Source organism: Gobio gobio (genome assembly GCF_949357685.1).
Source record: "Gobio gobio genome assembly, chromosome: 1".
Classification (NCBI taxonomy): domain Eukaryota; kingdom Metazoa; phylum Chordata; class Actinopteri; order Cypriniformes; family Gobionidae; genus Gobio; species Gobio gobio.
In genome coordinates, this window is record NC_137097.1 from 6,088,396 (window position 1) to 6,100,473 (window position 12,078).

The following is a 12,078-nucleotide window of genomic DNA, read 5'->3' on the forward strand; positions in this document are numbered from 1 at the left end:
AACGCTATAATATCGATTCTGCTCGGAGTGAACCGATTGCTATTTTTTTCCGTTTTTAAGCCCTGATTGATACTAAAGCGTATTCTGAAAGCTCGTAAAGCTAGATTTAAAATAAGACAAAGTATGTTATCATCAGCTATTAGGGACATTGACCGTGCAATGGCTGAGACGAACGCGCGCCATCGGACAGAAAGAGCAAGACTGATATTTACTGAAAGCTGAACGATCCTCGCAAAAGACTTTTAAAAATGCCGGTTGAAATAAAATGCTGCGTGAGTTCAACCAATCAGCATGTTCAGCGCCCAAGTCCCACCCCCGAAAGTTCCCGAACTTTGAAAAAGTACCACCTCGGGAGCAGTTTTTATTGTGGACTTCTAATTTGTGACCAGTGTATTGTTTTTCTCTATCCTCTGCATATCCTCGTTCGTCAATACATCATGTGTCGGGTCAAAGGTCACTCTTTTGGCATAAGTTGATGCATACAATCGTCTGCCGGAATCTAGTTATTTTAGTCTGTAAAGTCATAAATATGTTTTGTTTTGTTTTTTTATACTAAAAATGCATGGCTTCGCTTCTTTATTAACCCCCTGCAGATGGATTACTTTTATGACGGATAGATGCACTTTTATGGCCATCAAAATCTTGAATCATTCCCATTAAAAAGCTTGGAAGAGTCAGGACATTTTTAATATAGCTCTGATTTCATTCGTCGTATACACATAGGATGACTTGAGGGAGAGTGAATCATGGGCTAATTGTAATTTTTGGGTGAACTATCGCTTTAAGTCTCTTTGATGATTGATGGCCATGACAGTGTGTTCAATGTGTTTTGTTGTTCTTTTGTGTGTTTTGTTATCAATTTGGAATTGTAAATTACTAATGTGGAGTATATAATTTGAGTGTTTCACTTTGTGTTGAAATAAAAGTGTTTCCATCACAAATTTGTGTAAGTTATTGACTGAAATCATATATGGTTAGTATATGCAGAGATATTTTAATATTGACTGAAATCATGTATGATAATTATATGTAGTTTATATGTGTATTATATAAGCTTGAGGAGCAAGCACACCATTTCCCTATTAAAAAATATGAAAACTGTATGAAATACATAAACAAGTGACACAAAATGTAAATAAATGCTATATGATTTTAATTTGACTAGCATATGATTCAGTATAAGAACTCTTTATATTATATATATATATATATATATATATATATATATATATATATATATATATATATATATATATATATATATATATATATATATTACAGAACACTTATTTCTGCCATTTTTTCCATCATCAAACATGTTGGGGATAACTACTATTGCTACTCTGTTGTGGAAGTCACAAATATTTTTTCAACTTGTGCAGGAGGTGCAATTGATGGGAAAATCACACATTTGCAGCAAACGCATCGCTCACTTTGGGTAATTCCTTGGCATAAATGGATATGACGTTTTTGTAAGCGTTCCCAGGAATGCAGACCAAGTCCATAGGAAACAATGATTTTATGCACATCTGAAAAACAAATATTTCAAGGAAGAAATGGCTTGTAGTAGACTGACAGGTAAGAATACTTTACTGATATAAATCTTTCCACATGCGCCAATGGAGAGATATTGAGTACGAAAGTCCCAATGTGTGAATATAAAACCAACTTTACCAAAGTCATTAAACACGTGTTGAATATCCAGCAAACTATTTAAAAATATTAATAATAAGAAACAAAATGGGCATGTCATATTAAGTTTAACAGTATGAAAATAAACGAAGGGTTTACTATAGTAACCATGTTTTTTTTTGGCGTATTGATTACCATTTGAATAACCACAGTTTTAATACAAATACCATGGTTAAACTGGTTAAAAAACATGGAAGTGTAGCAAAAAGTTTGTGGTTACTATATAACCATGTGTTTTTTGTTTTGTTTTATTTGTAGTAAAATCATGGTTAATTTTTGTAAGGGTCGAGATGTGTTACTCTGTTCCATACGCATGAGTATTGAGTTATTTACAACTTCAGAATACCTCAAAACAAGCGATTTGACAAACAAACACAGAAATACAAATTAAATATACATAAAGGACATCAACATAAGCAACTAATCATAAATAAGCTAATGTATACAGCGCTGCATGTCTAAAGACACGATAATCTCCTTTCAATGGCCATAATAAACTAATGCACATTATAACAGCGAAATATAATAAAGCATATCACACACACGATACTTTAAATTGACACACAACAGCCGTGAAATGAACAAAATGATATGTTGTATGAAGCTGTAAAGTTGATCATCTGTGAAAGCAGCGATCGAGGCTCCACTGCGCGGCGTGACATCACAGGGCTCATGATGTCACAGTGCTGCATTCCGAGCTACATTCCGGCGAACATTCCGAGCTGCGCCAGTATAAAAGTCAGCAGCAGCAGCGAAGACTTTCACACAATCAGCAGCAGCAGCGTTCGCCCAGAATAAGTTACTTGATATCATAATATAAAGTGCAAGTCTCTTCATTTACCTAATTTAGCTCAATTAAAATGGCTATCCCACTTGGATCCATATTGGTGGCGGATTGGCACCGCTGTGCAGACAGCAGAGAGTTCTTCAGCAAAATACTGCACAAGAAGACACGGCGAAAGTTTGGGCTCTTGGAGGCGCCGATGATGCCTCCTCATATGAATGTGGACATCGTTCGCTACAAGGTTCTTATCTCAGGTAAGACTGGAGTCGGGAAGAGTGCTCTTGCTGCCCGTCTCGCTGGCCTCGATCTCCCCAAAATGCATTATGAGACCACAGGCATAGAGACAACAGCGGTCTTCTGGCCTGCGAGACTAAAGGACAGTGGCCGTGTGCTGTTTTTCCGCTTTGAGCTTTGGGACTGTGGGGAAAGTGCCATGCGAAGATTTGACCACATGTTACCGTCATATAAGGAACAGGTGGATGCCATCCTTTTCCTGTTCTCCTTCACTGATCGTGGCTCCTTTGATGATCTTTCAAATCAGAAATCACGGATCACCGAATCTTCAGATCCAGTGGTTAAATTGGTGGTTGGCACCAAATTTGACTTATTTATGCACACAGACGTGACAGAGAGTGACATAACACATTTTCAAGAGGTGTGTGGTCTTCCGGTCTTCCGAGTGGGAGGTGATGTGAGTGCGGGGCTCGGTGAAGTAGCGCCTCTCCTAAATGCCCTTGCAGAACATCTGTGGCACCAGGACTGTATGGCTGCTTCCTCTGTCTCCATCTCCCCACAGGCTGCTCTCAGAGAAACGGGCTCAGAGATCATTGTATAGCTTGTGTGTATTGTAGATCAATTTCACATTTGTTGGTCAGTATAAGGCAAACTTTATGGATGGACTATGCTGCTATGGAAATACTATACATAACAGAGAAAAAAGAAAATAAAAGTCAGCAGCAGCAGCAGCGAAGACTTTCACACGATCAGCAGCCAAACACTGGACATCTGCTTTTACCATGAACACTAGAGCACTGTCTCCTACTGTAGCAACTATGGAGAACAGCTCAACAGGTGAATATATCTCATATTCATATTTTCACACATTAAACACAAGAAATATTTAGTCATATGAGGATCATGTTACATTGGGAAGAGGAAAACACCAAACTTGGTCAAAGTATTTACACTGTAAAATCCAACAGTTGTTCTTACTAAGACTTTTTTAGTAAACTTTACTTAATGTCCAATAATTTGTTGACCTTACTTAAAACAAGTAAGTAATCTGAACTATTTGCATGCTATGCCTTCGTTACTTAGAAAACTCAAGTAAACATTACTTGACTGGTTTGAGTACCATTTTGGCAAAGCAAAAAAACAAGCGGGTGGACGGGCGGACGGGCAAAGTGTTTTTGAGGCGGGGCAATTTTTTCTAGACTTATCACTCATTTCCTCCACTTCTTCTCACCATAATTGTGACTAGTGTTCCCTTTGGTTGGACACTTGGAACTTCATTCATATTATAGTAATTAACTTCCTATTAATGCAGCAATGCAACAAGAAAGTGATTTCAAAACAAGGGAAGTAATATATATATATATATATATATATATATATATATATATATATATATATATATATATATATATATATATATATATATATATATATATATATATATATATATATATATAATGTAATAAAAATGTAATATTTGTCCATTAATGATATAGAACATAACTATTTTTCATGTCAAATAATGACCTTTTAACATTTTTTTTGCTAATATTTATGGCATAACCTTTTAATTGATTTGATATAATCCCTCTATGTTTGTCACAATATCATTTGACCATGCTCGAGTGTGTCACACACACACTTCAACATTCAGCATGCAAAACACAACAATGGTAACAAGGATTTTTTTTTTTTTCTTTTTTTTTTTTATTATTAATACGACTTTACTATTTTACTTGCTGTCATTATTGGGGTTATACTGACAAAAGACAAATAGTAAAATAAAGGCAAACATAGTAAAACGAAGCAATTAATTTATTCATGCCACAATGCACTCTGGGAGTACACTTCCTCAGATCCCAGATAGAATTAAGTTGACAAAACTTAAACGGTTTAAGTAAGAACAACTTAATGCAATTAAGTAATGCTTACTTAATTGAATTAAGGCAACAAGTTTGCACAATTTAATTAAGTAAACTGAACTAATTAGTTTTTACAGTGTAGTTGACAAGCTCACAAACTACATCTTAGTATATAGGTTTTATTTCACTATGCAAAAAAAGGGTGAAAAAATTACAATTTAAAAATAAAATTTTTAAAAAATATTTGAATATCTGAAATATAGTTACATATATAATGAAACAGTCAAATACACGTTCAAATGACAAAGCAAAACTAATACCCAAATATAATTATTTTAAAATACGAAATCTGTGATGAATTGGCCTTTTTGTCGTATTGGCTCCTATCTCTGGTGCAGCACTTTGGGCGGGACTTACTGCCCATTTTGGGAGAGATGGCTGTTAATACCCAAATTAAAATACAAATTTGTGTCCTCATAAATCGCATAAGCACACACACACACACACACACACACACACACACACACACACACACACACACACACACACACACACACACACACAGAGAGAGTTTCAAAAATAACACAACACTGCCATCTTTTGTTGATAGAGGGGAGGGCACACAGAGAGCCAAAAAGATTATTAAACTTTGACACATTTTAAAATATCAGGAATCCATTCATATGTCTGTATCTGCCATGTTTTGTCATTATACTGATGAAGTTTGAAGTAATCCGGGTGAAAACTAGACAGTGATTTAAAGCATTTTTGAAAGTGACACACTTCCTGCTGCCAGTTGGTGGCCACACACACATACACACACACACACACACACACACACACACACACACACACACACACACACACACACACACACACACACACACACACACACACACACACACACACACACACACACACACACACACACACAAACCCCTTAAAGCTATTTGGTTAATGGGACACAGGAAATGTCCTAATAAACCATGTTTACGTTGTAATATGTAGTATATTTTTAAAGCTATTTGGTTACATTTTAATAAAACATTGTTTATTATGTTTTTAAACACACACATTTTCTTGTAGATTCAGTTTTTTAAATATATGATGGCTACAAATATTTTCAGCAAATTCCTTCTTAAGAAAATTTTGAGGTATATATGTTGCATATGTTGTCCAAAGTAATATTTGAAAGGAAATGACGTGATTAATTTTGACAAAAAATGATTGTAAATGTCAGAATAGTTATTTTATAAAGTCTAAATGTGAATAAGAGAACTATATTAGTAAGTATTTACTACTAGCAATTACTATTTTAACCAGCAGGTGGTAGCAGAGTACAACTCACTGGCTTACCTCATTTTAAAAATGCTTGTGTTAACTCAATTAAATAGGCTTACACACACAACAAAAAGTTTTAAAAAGGACAATATTAGTGAGCAGAATTAGCCTAATAATATGGCTTAAGTATTGTCTGTGAAATTGGGGGAATGATATTACCACTGACTCTCAAATCATTATTTAACTTACCACAACTATCAGTCCAAAATAAATACAGTATATATCGAAAATGTACTTTAATAAGGTTACAATGATAAATTATACAATATACACCAACAAATGCGTTCAATTATATAGTATATCAAATGTAAATATTGTTTAATCATTAAGAGCCTATGTCAAATGTCCTGAACTTGTTGATGTAACTGTTCTCTGTGAGTGCTGAAGGGCAAATGATGGCTTGGAGCGTAATGTCAGAAAACTTCTACAAACTGTATAAAATAAAAAAGGCACTATGTTTATGATATGGCTCACATATTTAGGTCTAATAACTACATTTTTGTCTATAAAGTCTTAAAACCACATTCTGTGATACAACAATAGTATTTACAAAGAATATGGTGGATTCACAACTGTCATGCCATTCACTGGAAGCAGATCGAGTGAAATAAACGGTGAAACAGATGAACAGATGCCGTTTAAACTCTTTTTTTTTCTCTCTCTCTCTCTCTCTCTCTCTCTCTCTCTCTCTCTCTCTCTCTCTCTCTCTCTCTCTCTCACGCACACACACACACATATATATAGCCTATAGTGTTTTGTAAAGTTTTTTTTTTTGTTGAGAAATCTATCGCCAGCACACAGCACATATTTACACATTCAACAAAAGATACTTTTCTGATGACTAAATTCACGTCTCGCGCACGCACTGTACGCTGACACTTGCATAGGCGTATGTGAGAATTCAGACTTTAGTGAGAACCTGAATAGATTTCCATTTATTTTATATCAGCTAAGGATATTTCTTACCCAAGATCTTCCCCTAAATTTATCACAAACATGAGCAATACATTTAAATAAATAATCGTTTTTCCGATAATAAGCTTACTGATCAACGTGTTAATAAGTTTTCAATTTGTAACAATATAAGTGAGGACATTTAGTCTTGAAATATATTGTCAAAACAAGTTGAAGCATATGAAAGCGCACGTACACACACAGCGCTCTTCTAAACTGTAATTAAGATCACCTGTCTGTAATTATCGTTTCATTATAACCTGATCCAGAGTCCTGCACGGGTCCGATTTTGTAAACCCACAACCGCAGTGCTTAAAACCGCATCCGACCCCACTAAATAAAATCTGCACCCGACCCGACCTCCTTAAAATAGAACCGAGACCTGACCCGCACCCACAATAAAATCTGTTTAGCATATCACATTATAGACACACTTACAAAAATGTTTATTGCCAGCATACAGAAGTTATTACACGACCATTAACACAAGGACAACTTCAGCCGGGACATTCTAAACGCTTGAAAAATGCTTAATGTGGCTTAATGTAGGTAAGACACTGTTATAGATGCTCTGTTGGGCGTCGTGACGTCATTACTTGGCGTGGCCTTCATGTTGATAGCCTCCTTTACAGCTACTCGGATTCCTGCGCACTGTTTATAGACGTACTCTCTCTCAGTCGTGTCTTAATTTGATTCATTTGGCATTATTATTTCAACCATGGTAAACTGTTGCTGCATTGTAGGGTGTAACAGCGCAACACATTATCGCCATGGGAAAAAGGCCGAAAATGGATTAACTTTCCACCGCTTTCCTGCTTGGAGGCGTAACCACGGAGACCAAGTAACAAAGGGTCGTCGGCTTTCACAAAAGGACGCTGTCAGCTGGATGCAAGAGATGGAATTCACGTGGAAAGGGTGATTGGATCCGTCCGCAACAAGTACACTATTTTGTCAGATAAAGTACAGATTCACATGGTGTTGCCATGCAAGGATGAAGACATGACATTCCTCGATCTGTATGTTGTGCTCTGACAAACATGAGCCCTAGTGTTGTGCTGAAATAAATGTGCATTAAATACAGCCATAAGTGTCTGTTGTATTCATACCCACAATCGTCACAATAAATATACTTAATTTAAATGCATGTGTCTTATAAACAAGAAGCAATAACAGTATAATGTGCTAAAGCAAGAAGTGTCACACACTCAGATGTTTTTCAGTGTTTATTTGCAAGTAGTGCAACCTGAGAACACAGAACGCTGCAGTGCAGTTGGAATGCTTCAAGGTAAAAGGTTACATAGGCTTCGTGATCTGCAGCTCCTGAACCCATACATTTGTGAACTGCACATTTCATATGGATCCAAACAGTTAATAGTTCCGATTTTGTCCATATACCGGTCCCTGGCTTCCCGATTTAACGCATCCCAGTAAATTTCACATCCATTCTCCCAACTCTGCTTCTGCTCATTCGATGGAGTGAGGACTCCTCTGTATGTTTACATTCACGAGGCCATCAACATGGCCGCCACGTCCCTGAATGCAACGCGGCACCCAAGCCCTATTAAGAGACCAAACTCAGTAAACATAATACTAATAACGTATACTATGTACAAAAAAATCAGATGAGCCCAGAAAATGAACGCAACGCGTTTAATTACACGTTAAGCGTTTTCCTCCCATAGAAAACCATTATAAGAAAACGCTTAACGTGGCTTAATTTACTAAGACAGTGTTATTAAGAGACCAAACTCAGGAAACATAACAAAAATACTGTTCGATAGAACAGCTTGTGCTTGGTTTTGTTACCGCAGTTATCTGCGTGCTTCCTCAGCGATGAACTTCCACATTTGCGGCTATCTTTTCTTCAACTTCTCATGATCCATCTCGACGACTGCAGTGCAGGCAGATCGCACGCGCGGTTGTGATTCTTCTGGGAGGGCGCGCGCGCGGCCACAAATAAACTGATATGGATTTGAAATTATTTTATCAACTTGAAATACAGGCAAGGCATATTTTTGTAAATGCATATTTTTAGGAACCCATCTACAATATACATACATATATTGTTATATATAGGCCTATATTCGTTTGCACGTGACTGTTTAAAACCCGTGTTTAGACCCGTGTTTCTCCCTTGTCCGACCCGCACCCGTATCCGACACAGTCAGATGTTTTTCACCCGTTTCAGCAATATTCGCGGGTCACCCGTCGGGTACCCGCACCCGTGCAGGACTCTGACCTGATCCTTACCAGCATTTACCATTTGGCCTGTGGATAGACCAGGTTTATCGTGCTGTCTACTGCATGTTGTAAGTACAAGTTTGCTGAGTTGTTGTGTACAGATGGTGTATTACTCATCTGTTGTGTTGTTTAGAATAAATACCTAATCTGTGTCTTGAATTTCTTGTCCTTCGTCATGTTAATGGCAGCTGAGCCCTTAGGTTAATTGTTCTGTATGAGCTGGTGTTCTTTGAGTTAGTATATTGCACATCGCCACTTACTGTCTGGATGTTCATTCATTCTTTTTCATGTGAAGTAACCTAATGGCCATAGAGAATGTAACAGTATATAATGCAAAATGGTAATTAAAATATTACTCTTAAGTCCAAATTATGAGCTGATTTTATTTACTAAATGTAGTAAACAGTTGCGCAGAGAACATGTTTGTGAAGGAGTGATCTAAGGTTAAATGGTTACATTGAATACCTTGTGTTCTTCAGAAAAAGACCTTTTTACAATGTTTTTTCACATTTATTTTTATTTTTAAGAACTTGATAACAACTGAAAACTGGCCATATCCCTTAGGACCAGCCTGATGTTTCACAACTGGTTATATCCAAATATAATGTTGTGTTAGGGCAAACAGAAACCGGCAGTCTTTTACAACTTATCATTAACATAAATATTCCACAGTCTCTAGTCTCGACTCTTCTGTTTTGAAAAGTTAATGTATGACACACAATATACTGGGGCTGATGCTATTTATAAATATAAAATATAGTACAAAGACATTGCTCTATAAACAAATTAATTTAACTACAGTAGGTAACATGTTGTTCACTGATATTAAAGTTAATAACAAACCTACCGAGACTTATTGAAGATCAGGTTTTCTTTACACTGATCATAAAGACCATACCTTCTTTACTCATTTGAGCAATGCAGACGTCAAAGGGTTAGTTCACCCCAAAATGTAAATTCTGTCATGAATTCCTCTCTCTCGTGTTGTTCTAAACCCATCAGACCTTCGTTCATCTTCAGAACATAAATTATGATATTTTAAATTATGAGCTCACTGACCTCTCCATAGACAACTTTAATGAACAGTTTAATTTCCCAGAATGGTAGTAAAAATGTCATTAAAATAGTCCATGTGACTCGAGTGGTTCAACCTTCATGTTATGAAGCGATGAGAATACTTCTCATGCACAAACAAATAAACAAAAATAATGACTTTATTCAACAATGTCTTCTCTTTCCTGTCACTCAAAAATTGAGATTTTATATTATATTTATTATATAATAATATATTTATCATTGAGAATATCTAGATGTAGATCTATATATTTAGATGTAGAATCTTATAGTCTACATCTTAAAATCATCAATCATAATTAGGTTATTTTCAGGTATTTTTAAACTCAAATGAACTTTATATGTACTTATATATTATACAAATAATTTATTCCCCTAAACAAAACAGTTTTAACTTTTAGACAAAGTCTCTCAGTCTTTAGTTTCCTAATATTTTCAGCACATCATTGAACAACATGTATTTTAAATATGTATTACACCAATGCATTCAACTCTGAATTTCTGTCATCTCTTTTATTACCAGTATTTGTATTTGTGCACTTCTGTGATGTAGACCCAGCAGTGAACGGGACTTTTATTTTGTTGTGGTGGTGTGACGTCATAAGTCCGCGCCGCGCTCCTGCATGTGTTGTGATTCTGCTGAAGAAAGGTTTGTGTTTTAAGCGTTTAAAGCAAAAATCTCCGAGTCAATTGAACCGATTGATTCACAACAAATGATTCAGTGATTTATCTAACATTTATCAGCGTTGTGTGAGTAAAGTAACAGAATAAACTCATGAGTAACAGAAGCAGCGGCTCATTTCTCTCTTTATCATGAATCAGTTCAAACATGAGTTCAGTCTCTGGAGAGAGAACCGGAGCTTTAGACTCTCCGAGTCAATTGAACCGATTGATTCACAACAAATGATTCAGTGATTTATATAACATTTATCAGTGTTGTGTGAGTAAAGTAACAGAATAAACTCATGAGTAACAGAAGGAGCGGCTCTGTCCTTGATCTAAACCTGTCTTCATCTGAAAACCTTTTTTATTTGTGCATCATTTGTATGTGTGTATGCTTAGTGAGCAGTATGTGTGTATATCTGTGTATGGGTAAATGTGTGCTTATCCGTGTATATTTTGTACAGTGATCGACTCAAAAGCTAAATACTGTGTACACATTTTTTGGTGACTGCAATGGATGAAGCTTTAATGTACGTACGTCGCTGACATTTTCTGTGTTCATTTGTCATTGCAGCACTGATCCCTAAGATCCAGCCGTCCTTAGACATCGCTGATCAAAACTGCATGTATTAAACTTTTTGTGTGTGTGTGCTCATATGTCCAAGAATGTCGCTCTGTTGTGTTTTATGAAAGAAAAATACTAAAGATTTTTGCTGTCATATTTTGTGAAGGTAATAAAGATGTGTTGTGATGTTTATCTGAAGGAAGACCTTATTAGAATGTGAAAAGGATGAATTCTGGCTATGAGAAAGGACTGGCCAGATGTTATTGCTGTAGTGTCAAAAGGATCCATATCAAAAACATTGTAAGTATTAATGGGTTAGTTCACCTAAAAATGAAAATGTTGTCATCATTCACTCACTCACCCTCATGCTGTTCCAAACCCGTAAGACTTTCGTTCATCTTCAGAAGTCAAATGAAGATATTTGTAATGATCTCTGAGAGATTTCTGTCCCTCCACTGACAGTCAGTCTACATGAACAACTACAATGCAAAAAGTTAATAAAGAGATCGTAAAAGTAATCCATATGAATTGTTTGTTTAACTTAAAAAAGTTAGTAAGCTGGTTAACTGAAAATGTTGAGTTAATACAATGGAGATTGGTTTATTCAACAGAAACTCAAAAGATTATATTATCTGAACCACATTATTTGTATTTTGATTTGACGAAAG

The 12,078-nt window shown here is 35.9% G+C and overlaps 1 protein-coding gene across 1 annotated transcript; it reads left to right on the forward strand.

The window, feature by feature from the left end:
• Positions 1–2,552: 2,552 nt before the first annotated feature.
• Positions 2,553–3,311, forward strand: LOC307128768 (ciliogenesis and planar polarity effector 2-like; the record flags this gene model as incomplete). The annotated part of the gene is made up of 1 exon (XM_079820711.1): positions 2,553–3,311. The coding sequence occupies one exon, from the start codon at positions 2,553–2,555 to the stop codon at positions 3,309–3,311; it is 759 nt and encodes a 252-aa protein (XP_079676837.1).
• Between the last annotated feature and the right edge of the window lie 8,767 nt (positions 3,312–12,078).